Source organism: Gymnodraco acuticeps, unplaced genomic scaffold, assembly GCF_902827175.1.
Source record: "Gymnodraco acuticeps unplaced genomic scaffold, fGymAcu1.1, whole genome shotgun sequence".
Taxonomy (NCBI): domain Eukaryota; kingdom Metazoa; phylum Chordata; class Actinopteri; order Perciformes; family Bathydraconidae; genus Gymnodraco; species Gymnodraco acuticeps.
Window position 1 is genome coordinate 619,267 of NW_022991123.1, and position 11,476 is coordinate 630,742.

The 11,476-nt window shown below is 41.1% G+C and overlaps 1 protein-coding gene across 1 annotated transcript; it reads left to right on the top strand.

Annotated features, from left to right (window-relative positions):
• Positions 1-1,886: 1,886 nt before the first annotated feature.
• Positions 1,887-10,977, top strand: LOC117560277 (induced stolen tip protein TUB8-like). The gene is made up of 4 exons (XM_034237143.1): positions 1,887-2,065; positions 5,312-5,413; positions 6,446-6,509; positions 9,551-10,977. The coding sequence occupies exons 1-4, from the start codon at positions 2,063-2,065 to the stop codon at positions 10,012-10,014; spliced, it is 633 nt and encodes a 210-aa protein (XP_034093034.1). The 5' UTR covers positions 1,887-2,062; the 3' UTR covers positions 10,015-10,977.
• Positions 10,978-11,476: the final 499 nt, after the last annotated feature.

Genomic DNA, 11,476 nt, shown 5'->3' on the forward strand with positions numbered 1-11,476 from the left:
CTCATCTTATCTTAGTTTTGTAGCAGATTCTTCAGTGCTTTGTTAACTTAATGTTACAATGGGAATGAAGTGATGATGTCAGACCTCAGAACTAAAGCTTTAATTCAATAAACTGCCAACCTGTGTGACCATGTGACTTTATCCAGGTCATCCACACACACACACACACACACACACACACACACACACACACACACACACCACACACACACACACACACACACACACACACACACACACACACACACACACACACACACACACACAGCCAGTCTGCCACAATATATAGACTATTAATATATCCTGGGATCACCACGATTGATTGCGTAGTAGGGGGTACTTTAGGTTGGCTTGAAATGCTTTGGGGGTACAGTACACAAAAAAGGTTGGGAACCACTGCTCTACACGCTTGGAAAAGTATTTGGAATCTGTTATCTGGAATCTTGCCACTAGATGCCACTTAATCCTACACACTGCTCCCTTCAGTCTAAAGATTTTCTAAATAACATATTTAAATGTTGTTGATGAGCTAAAACAATAACTTGCTGTCTAAAAAGATCTGTGTTGACACATTGATGGGTGAGACCATCTTAATACTACACTGTATTATTCGCTCTGCCATTTAGAACCATGCTTGGTGCAGGCCAACAATAGCTCTGGGACAGTGTGCATTATGCAACCACAGTTCAGTGTCTCTATCCGTGCCACCACATGGGCCTGTAATCCACTTGAAACAAACCAGCGCGAGGATGTCTGATCCTCCACAGCACAGTCAACATGATTATCTCACGTTATACAGTGTGCAACATACTCCAAAAGAAAGAAAGAGTCATCTGTAATTTTGTCACTGTGAATCAATACAATGTGTCGACATGCAAAAGCATAACTTCCTACATAGAAGCAAGATAAACTGAACCTTTACTTGTTTAGCCTCTATGTTTCGTCCCTTTCTGAAATGACTTTATGTTTCTAGTTGTTTTTTGTGGTCTTTTTGAGTCTTGATTGTGGTAATGTGGACCGTCATTTGAGTCTCTTTGTATTTCTTTGCAGTTGTTTGCCTCTGTAGTTTTTAATCCTCTTTGTAGTCTTGTTGTGTTTTGATTGTGCTTTCTTTGGATTTGTTTTGTGTCTCTTTGTGGTCATTTTAAGCCTCTCTATAATCATTTTGAGTCTTGGTAGTTGATTTGAGCCTCTTAGTCTCTTTGCAGCTGTTTTGCCTTCCTTGTAGTTCTTTGGTCTTCGAGGCTTTATTGCCATGTGCACAGTAGCTACAGTGTAGATATGGCAATGACAAGCTTAAGTCACAGGCTCCTCCAACAATGCAACATCAATATATAAAGGACATAAAACAAATAAAATAGTTATAGAGAATGTTTTTGAGATGTGCAAGTCAATACAAAAAAAATAGAAAGTCTATATACACGCAAATGTAATGTGATTTATAGATAAATAATTTGCAAGATGCACAGATTGATGTTTATGGATGTTCTTTAAAAAGTTCAGGTGTTTAATAGTGTTATGGCCAGGCATGGTATAATTCTTGGTGATTTTGTAAATGAAAGCTAGGGGTGTCGCTGGGTCTGTGCCTGGTCTGTGCCCGGTCTGTGCCCGGTCTGTGCCCGGTCTGTGCCCGGTCTGTGCCCGGTCTGTGCCCGGTCTGTGCCCGGTCTGTGCCCGGTCTGTGCCCGGTCTGTGCCCGGTCTGTGCCCGGTCTGTGCCCGGTCTGTGCCCGGTCTGTGCCCGGTCTGTCCATTCATTGACTGGTTAAAGAATGCTTGTGCAAAACTCACAGCAAACCCATGGGTGTAATATCTCCATGTGGCCGGCAGGGGGGGTGCTAGTGTCCTGGTTTTGGAAAGGGGGGTGTCCTCTCTGCAATCAGCATTGGACAGCAGCTGAGCTGAGTGCTCCTCCTCGCTTCAATCATTTTCAAAACCTGCTCGAAACCCACGAACACGCATTCATTTACCTGCTGCTAATAGCCAAGAGAAGATGTTCTGCAGACGGGCATTGCAGAGAGTCGGGCCGCTGGCACGGAGGGCTTTCGCACCAACATCCAGAAATGGTAAGTAGCTCCAAGATTGTCATTTCATGTTCATTCTGAATGGAGTTTACAGGATTTGCTATAAAATGTGTAGAAGTAAAATCTAAAGGCCTGTTTTATGCGTGTACCAGCTTTTCTGGATTAAAATGAATTGATTTATTTAAACGTGTTCTGAATGACTGTCTCCAAGTCAAACAGTTGAAAACGTGGTTAAACATACATGTACAGAGTTAACACATTTAAATAAGTTACATTTGCAGTAAGGATTCCTTTTTTAAATCTTGACAATTTTAGTAAAAGTCTCATAAATAGGTCTATTAATTCTTAGGGTTTCCATTGTGCAGAGCAGCAGTGGGAGGAGGTGTGTCCTGCTTTGGGAACACACCGTTCTTCCACTCTCTGGTTATGAAAGAGCGACAAGAATGATTTGGTGATTCAACGTTAAATAACCAAGTTGCATCAAGTGCACTACATTTTTTTTAAACATGAAGTCAATCATCAAGCATTTAGTGAAGTGTTTGCAAAGGAATAACGAGTTATTAGTTTTTCTTTGTCCTGTTTACATGTTGTCCTAGGACTTTTTCAAGTGGCCAAATGGAGTTCAGCTATATGCATACGTTCAACCCCTCCTAAAAAGCATATCATGGGGGGGAAAAACGCCCAAAAACTACAATTGAATGCCAATAACCTTTTGCATTCAAAAACTTGATTCAACATGGACATTTATTTTGCCAATGCATTTGTATTTTTAAATCTCACTCAAAGTGGTTCTATGTTAAGTTGAAGAGAATTTAAGGCTGTAAATGTCATGACTTTCTCTTTTCACGAGTCCTTGCCCTAGATAATCCTTTAACTTTGGGATCTGAGCTTGTGGAATTTAGCCTGAGGTCAAACTGCTGCTTTAATTTCCTGTATTGAAAACCAAACACATTTCTGCTCAAAGCTATAGCACACAAGATAAATTGTAACAGCAACCTGCAACAGTTAGTTGTATCTTGATGGCTGAATTGTGCAAAAGTTAAACTAAAACTTCATGTCTGACAGGGCCAAACTTTGACCTGGTTGTCCTACGGGTCTGCATAACCATACCCCTCCCCCATGTCTGAGCACATGTCAGCTGAAAGACCATAGCAGGGGTGCAACATGCATGTGGAGTCAACCCATGTCACCATCTTGTGTGTTGTTGCCTGATGAGTGTGTCCATTTTTCTTACAGGCTTGAACCTCTGCAGGGATTAACTGATTACCTGTATAAATAACCTGTACTTGGCTTTCACCCTTCATGACGCGAAGTGTCATCGGTATTAGAGGACTTACTGTTACATTGGCTCAGTATCCACAACAGGACAATGTCCGGCTCTGTTTTTGTTTGTTCTACTTGTTTTAATGTATCTGTAGATTTATTTGTGGCTATTGATTCCTGATCAATTGTTAAAAGAGTTGGCATTATCTATGAGAGGAATCAATAGTCACAGAGACACTATTGAAAGGAATACAATCTTGATTTCCATCTATCATCACTTTTAATTTAAGTGGTAGCCTATTTCAAGGAATACGTTTCTTGGGCCAGCAACCAATCATGCTAGCTTGGCACAAAATAAATGAGAACTTTGGTTAACGGTAGCAATATTTGCCATGGGGAACTTCTAATGCTAACTAACATGTGTATATTTTATCCCTTTTTTTTTCTTTTTTTTTAAACTGCCAAGAAATTGTTTGTCCCATAACCATCAATTAAAGTTTGTTTTTCTTGTAAGTAGGCCTAAATAAAATAATTAGTGGTGCTGGTAGGTTCATTTTTTTCTCTCTTTGCACAGAGCTAGACTAGCTAGTTTCCCCCTGGTTTCCAGTCTGCATGTTAGGCTAGGCTAACTGGTTGCAGGCTTTAGCAGATGGTTGTACAAGGAAGCAAGTTTGACAAAGCGTGGCTTTCTTTGCATTTGATGGCCTGACATAGCATAAAGCCCCAATATGTGTGGTACCACGACAGCGGTTATTGAGGGAAGCGGCAGATTTGGGTATCAATTCTTTGTAGGTAATTCTGAGGAGCGACTCCATCCCTATTGTTTCCACATCGTCATTATGTTACCATGACCTATTAAATAAAGGGAAAATGTAACCGATTAATAGTTATTAGTAATGCGCTAAGAAAATTACCTTTTGCCAACACCAACATCTGTAGGCCTATATATCTTTTTTTAATGAATCATTCAAGCTGAATTAAGGTCGGAGGTCATCTTTAATACTAAATCTTTAATTGTTTAAACCAATTCAAATCATCTGTACCTCTTTGACCGGCTATAGTGACTGCAACAGGGGAAGGATTATCTGAATGTAAATGTGTAGAGTCATTGGGAAAGTCATAGGAAGAGTTATGATTTGACACACATGGGAAGGACGAAAAGGGGCGTGCTGGGCTGTACATTGTGTTCTTTCACCGCTTCAGATGGCCTACTCGGGTTGCTGGATAAACCACATGCATGTGCACACACAGAGGGCGTGAATCATGCTTGAGTTAATGTATGTACTGTAGCTGTGTGCACGTACGCTCTTGGTATGTGTGAGATCTAGGTAGAAAGAGATTAGGCTGAGGCAGTGTTTGGGATGCAGGGTGGTTTTATTTACAACCTTCTCTGCATGCACCACTGTCAATCCTTTTAAAACGCAAGCAAATCTTTTACCGGCTGCAGCAATCACCACCACAAATAGCCTATTAAGAAGCATTTAGTAACGCTTGACATGCGTGTCAAAGGACTTATCCACATGACTTGAAGCCCTTTAGATAATTAAATGTTTCTTTTTGAGGAAATTCTTAGATTGTGAAACGGGAAGTGTTTTCTTTGTGGAATTAACTTAAAGGACAATTTGGTGTTTAACCAGGCTGCTGCCAAATCTTTTCAACTCCTCTTCTAATGACCAGGGCCATATTGTGTAACTGGATTAAGGGATAGGGACATGTTGACGCTGTCGGAAAGGCACTAGACTTTGTGCCAAGTCTAACTTCTGATGGCAGAGTTGCCTCAATAACGACCACATGTTTATTGTAGTTTCTCTTTGATTATAATTTCTTGACGTGCTCATTTTGTATCAAGTGACAAAAAGCAAATGCCATTTATATGTTCAACTAGTGGTTAAGTAAAGTGCATGCACTCCATCCAATATTACGGTTGATTCTTTAATATATAAACTCCAAAAGTAAAATGTTTGCTTTCGGCTTCCATCATGTTTCTAAGCTAACCCTGTACCTCTGCCTTCTTGTGTTTCTCAGCAGCTCCTGTGCGGCACATGGCCTTCGGGGTCCCCGGGGGCTCCAGCAACATGGCATACATTGTCCTGTGTGGAGGGAGGCCTCACTGCTGCAGTCGTCTATGTGAGTATCTGTGTGAGATTCCTCCACTCTAACTGCCTGGTCTGCATTTTTGTGGGTCGGCTATTTATTTTTATTTTTTAAAGTGCCGTTTCACACAAAATCTGTCCTCTCATTATCAGTGCTGAGTGTAATTCAAAGATTTTGAAGGAATATTGAGTGATTTCTAGAGGGTAATAACTTTGTCCCTTTTCTACGTATGACCTTGTTTTATTAGTTACAGGACAAGTATACATGCTATAACATACATGTGTGTTTCCCAATGCCAAGCATGGGTAGAATCCACGTGACTCTTGGCACCTGTACGGTGCACTCAAAACATTTAAAAGGTTGAGTGTGGAATGCTAGACACTTTTCACATTCAACAATCGCCATCTTGGCTAATGGAAGTTGCAGTCGTTAATCATTTGCTACTGCAAATTATAGCTTGCTAGTTAGCAACGAGTGTCAGTTTCTGCAGGGCACAGCAGCCTTGTGCCGTTTGAACCACACAAGTCATACACTGCAAGTGTTTAAAGTGTACAACATGGTAGTGTACTAAGGAGAGTACATTACTTTGAGATACAACATATGTGGCTGCATAGGATTGATTTAAAAGTATACCAATTTATTCAATTGAAGTTCTTCTTGAACCTAACATTTTTTTAATTTGAAGTCACACATTCTGACAAACATTGAAAGCTTAGTTCAAACCACAATAGATGTAATTAAATAAACAAGGTACAACAATCCAAAGTGATGTGGTTTCTTGGCTGGTGTATACTGAGAGCCAGTAACATGCATCATCAGACTAAAACTGTGGAGCAGACATCGCCACAACTCTGACAATGGAAGGGACATAGAACGTTCTTTGTGCATTCTACACACAGTAAACAAGTCTGCGCCCCAAGGCAACAACTAGCAGGCTCTTTGCAAAACACAAGTGTATATCAGCTTTTGTGTTTATGTTAGACAAAATGTCAGTTTAATCTTTTTTGCTTTAATAATTTGCCTTGTTGGAATCTAATGCTTGCATATCTGCCCTCTTTCTATCAGGCCTACAAGACAGTCAATGGTGGTGTTGAGGAAAAAGTCGTCAGCGTTGAATCGACAGCAAAGGGTCAGTTGTGCACAAACACACCTTACCAATACTCAACTTCCTTAGGTTGTATATCCAAATAGTTCTACAAGAAGTTGTATAAAAACATGCATATCTCGTAACATGCACAAGTACATTTCAAACAATGACTAGAGTTAATCCCAATTAATCTTATGTCCACATGAATAGAGTATTTGTAGGCAACGTGAATAGATATTGGCATCGGAAGCAATCATGTTTACGTTTGGTCAATATTACCTCACTGGACTACAATCACTTAAAGCGTACTTTAGTTTAGAAAACTGGCTTATCTACTCAGGTTTTAGACTTCATCTACATTCTTATATCTCAAGTTGCTATTGGACAGTATACGATGACTGGTGCAAAAATGAAGGTCCTCTAGATATCTGCTGGCTACACCCCCAAAATATTGACAGTTGCCTGCAGAGGCTCATTGTCGTTGAATTAATAGCTAATGGATTCTGAAACTAGTCTCCAACAAACTCCTTGATTACTGCATTAAATGATCATGTTACGCAGAGATGTTCACCATAAAAGTTTAGTCTGTTGGCACTAAGCTTAAAGTACATCAGTTTTGCAAGTATTTGATCAGTCGCAAATGATTGGATACATTTTTTTACCTGATCTAGTGAGTCCTTTTTGGAAAGACAATCTTCATCGTCCCTTAAGAATTAATTAATTTGAAAAGACTAGACTAAGATGACCAACTGCGTAATCACACAACTGTGGATGGAATTGCCGTGTATCCTTGAGGTATTGACTGAAATAACCCAGGACAAAAAAAAACTTTGGACTCAATAATATCTATCGTATAATGTGATAAAGGGAGTTTAATTTTGCTCAAGAACATGTACCGAGTACTTTAAGAACTGCTGTTCTGAGATATGGAAGGCAAAATAAGGCAGATCTTGCTGCATTTCCGAGTTGGTTCTGGCTTCACCGCCCACATATCAAACATGGTTGCATGATCACTCTCAATAGCTTGATCTTGCCTGTCTGCTTTGATTTCTGTCTGAGATTGATTTGTCTATTCAGCCGGTACGAGCATGGATAGAGTGGCTCAGCGCCTAGAGCAGCAAACCATCCTCTAATGTGGAAAAGCTTTCTCTGTTCCGGTTGTGTTCATGCAGCCTGGAAATGTTTTGTTTTTGGTCAAAGTATAAAGTTCCGCTCCATCCAGCACCAGAGAATGAACTGTTATGGCTTTAAACTGGGTTTGTATCACATTATGTAATGGATGTCTTGGAAACAGAGTCGCACAAACCTCTCGATGCAGATTCAAGTGATTGTGATCAACATCAACTTGTGCTGACACGTAGATCTGAGTACACATCACTGAGTGTCATTACAGTGTCATTTAGTTGGGTGGTTTGCAGGGCTCTCGACTAACTTTTTTCCCCATCCTCCCGGAACCGTCCCGAAATACAATCTAAGCCGTCCCGAAATTAATGTGGACCGTCCCGAATTAAAAAATGTTAGTTTTTCTACATTATCATTAGTTAAAATCATTCAAAGTGACCTTTAACATAAATAAAACATCATACAAATCATTAGATGATAATTCATCAACCTTTTTATTTGAGTAAATCATTCAATCACATAAACAAAGGCCAAATATATTTAAACAAACACACACACGAGAAAATTACTCTAATATTGAATCAAGTCCCATCCAATTAACCAAACAATCCAACACTCTGTCCTGAAGACAGAACCCAGAGTAACCACTAACCAGGATGACAGTCTGTCAGTCAGGAGACCTTTACAAACGGCCCCGCCCCCTCGCACACAGACGGGAGAGAGAGATCTCGTCTGGATTGGAAAGCTCGAAAATACATCATAGACGCATGTTGTAGTCTTATTGCATATTAGAAACGGAGTTGGTGAAACTAAAACCGCGATATAATGTGTATGTAGCAATAATTCATGACATATTTTTTAAATGTCTCCAGTACCGATAAGTCTGAAAACGTCGGAGCTTAACGTTACCACTGTCTTTAATAATTCCGGCCCGGGGCCCGTTTAATACCGGGGCTCAGTACCCATCCCTACATGGGGAGAGGCGCAGCATATTGCTAAGGACTAAATACGATGGAGGGTTCTCTTCTCAGCCTTATTACCCATAGGGGATGAAGAGGAGTAAGTAAATAAAGAGGCCGGCGCTCCAGGGTCTGGTTCTGCTGTGCGTTTTTGTGATTAACGGTTAAACATTTCAGAATGCCTCTACGGGATGCCATTGTACATCACTCAACCCGCGAAATACACACACTCAGTACATAGCTAGACCCGCAAATTTGTGGGCCAGGAATCCGCGGGCACAGCCAGCTGGGCGGCTGGCTAACAGCCAGCGGCACAGCTGTAGCTACATGTGTGTGTATTTCGCGGGTTTCTAAATGTTTTGTGTGTGTTTATGTTGACAAGGAGGTTTAATAACTGTGCTACACAAAACGTGCAGTCGGTTTCATTTTCATCGCCGTTTGTAGTAGAGTTAGCAGGGTATTTTTATTTTAACTCTCGTCCCAAATTCGTCCCAAAATTATTTTTCATCCTCCCCGACACTATTTTTTTCGACGACGGGACGTCCTTAAGCTCGAGCCCTGGTGGTTTGGCTGCATGTGGAAACTCACCTTGGCCACATTTTAACTATTTCAATTTATTTATTTTTTAGCATTTGCACTACTTGAGGCAAATGAGGATAAAAATAAGTTATTTAATTCCAATATTTTTTAGAATTTTAAATTATCATACTACATACTAATTATAAATTAGTATGTATGAGCTAAAATTAAACAGTTTCTTAAAAAGACCTTCAGTGAGGTCATCACCTGTTGGGCTTAAGGATTACCTTTCACTTACAACACACCGCTTTGCTTTTTAAGACCTAAAAATACCTACAAGACCGATAACTAATTTATTTATAATTATAAATCAATTATAATTGCAAATAATCCAGAGATCTTTTACACAAAATTGTTTTGGTGACACCCATAACAATAATGAAGTGTTTATAAAAAATTGTTTTTCTCTCACTCTATCTGCAGCTCCCTCGGCAGAGCTAGCAGCAGAAGTAACAGCCCCCGCTGCTGAGCCCGCCCCAGTGGAGGAGGCTCCAGCTGCAGAGGTGGTGGCAGAAGTCATCACAGAAGCTGTCGCAGAGGTCGTCGCCGCTCCTGCAGAACCAGTGGCAGAGACCGCCGCAGAACCTGCTGTCGAGGCCGCACCTGAAGAAGCCCCCGCTGCAGCTTCTGAGGTCGTCGCCGAGGTGGCAGCTGAGCCTGCAGCTGAGCCTGCAGCTGCAGAAGAAGCCGCGGCTCCTGTTGTGGCCGAGGCTCCTGTGGTGGCCGAGGCTCCTGTGGAAGTCGCCGCTGCTGAGGAGACGCCAGCAGAGGCCCCTGCTGCTGAGGCACCCGTAGAAGAAGCCCCTGTCGCAGAAGCCCCCGCAGTAGAGGCCCCCGGTCGCAGAAGAAGCTCCCGCAGCAGAGAGGCACTGGTACGGCAGCAGTAGATGAAGCCCACCGCTGAGGCAGAGACGGGCTCTGTGGCCCCCGAGGCTGAGGCCGCCCCTGCTGCAGAGTTGGCTGCATAAAGATGTAACGGTGCCATAGTTGCTCCGCGTTAGTTGTGCCGTGTCCCGCCTCTCTGGCCCGGGAAAAAAGGACTCATGAACCACTAGATTTCTCTTCCAGTTGCTCAATAAATTACCATAGAGGTTCATCAGTCCAGTTTTTCAGGTGCCTTCCTTCCCTTACATCACCCCACCTTCTGACCCAAACCAGAACATTCGGCATAAGGCTGTTGAGATTCAGTTTGGAAATACCCATTTCCCATAGGAATTGTTTTTAAATAACAAGAGCAAATGCAATTAATGGTTTGGAAGATGTACAGTTAATGGAAGTGTTGAACCAGGTGATTTAAGGGATAGAAAAGAGTTATGTTTATGTGAATTGGTGTTCTAAAGTGCCCTTAAAACAGGACAGCCTCTTTTATCTAAATATGTCCGCATGGTGAATGAATGTAGTCCATTTGACATATTGTGTAAGTCTCATTCAACATAATTTGCGCTTGGTCTACTCTAAAAAAGACTCACTTACAGCTAAGTCCCATGCCTCATTGCTTATGAAAGGATTATCATGCAAACGGGGAGAAACCCAATTAACGCACATTTAGTTTTGACAGTCTCACATTGCGTTTGACCAAAAAACATTTTGCTCTTTTCCTGGCTGCAGCGCTTGACTAGTTTGCTTCAATTATTTTGCACATCTCCTTTAATTTCTACCCCATTATGATCAGTTTTCTTCTTGCACATTCAAACACACATAATTTGCCAGCCAACTCACGTCTCCTACTTTGTTTTTTGAATGTGAATTTGTTTCAGGGAACACTGCGGAAAATTCATTCACCTGTTTTTGAGCAAGTTGTGATTTATACAGTCGAGTTATTCAAAGAATAAAACATCACTGGATGAGAATTGAGTGTCTCCCTATTGCATTTTTTAAATGACTATATTATGGTTGTGCGGCAAATGTATAGTTTAAACAATTTAGGTTTTATTTGTTTAAGCTTCACATTATTTTGCGTGTTAAATGGGTTGTTCAGAATAATAATTGTATTTGTCCAATGCTTATTTTCGGCATCTCCCTTATCCCATACATCTTGTAGGTGTAGAAACGCCCACTTCCTGTAGAAATGCTTACTTTCCTGGAGAATCCCTGTGCCATGTTCATGCTCCTGTGCCTGTAAGATCAAGCTGAGGGTCACGTTTATTGTTTTTATTCACATTGCTCAAAGTATTTTAAAGAGGCCTCATTATGCGCCTGGGGGTTTCCCTTTCCTGTAGTGTTATATAGGTTTAAGTGCATGTTGATAGTCTGCAAAGGCTAATATCCCAAAGTTTCTCTCTCACACTTGGACAGTAAAGCATGTAAACATGTCACAGTAAAAACAAAAAAGACACAATTGAATCTGAA

Excerpts from the sequence above, each read along its gene's own strand:
- LOC117560277 (XM_034237143.1), top strand. Across the intron at positions 5,414-6,445 it reads TCACTGCTGCAGTCGTCTAT|GCCTACAAGACAGTCAATGG; the intron begins GTGAGTATCTGT and ends TCTTTCTATCAG. Across the intron at positions 6,510-9,550 it reads CGTTGAATCGACAGCAAAGG|CTCCCTCGGCAGAGCTAGCA; the intron begins GTCAGTTGTGCA and ends CTCTATCTGCAG.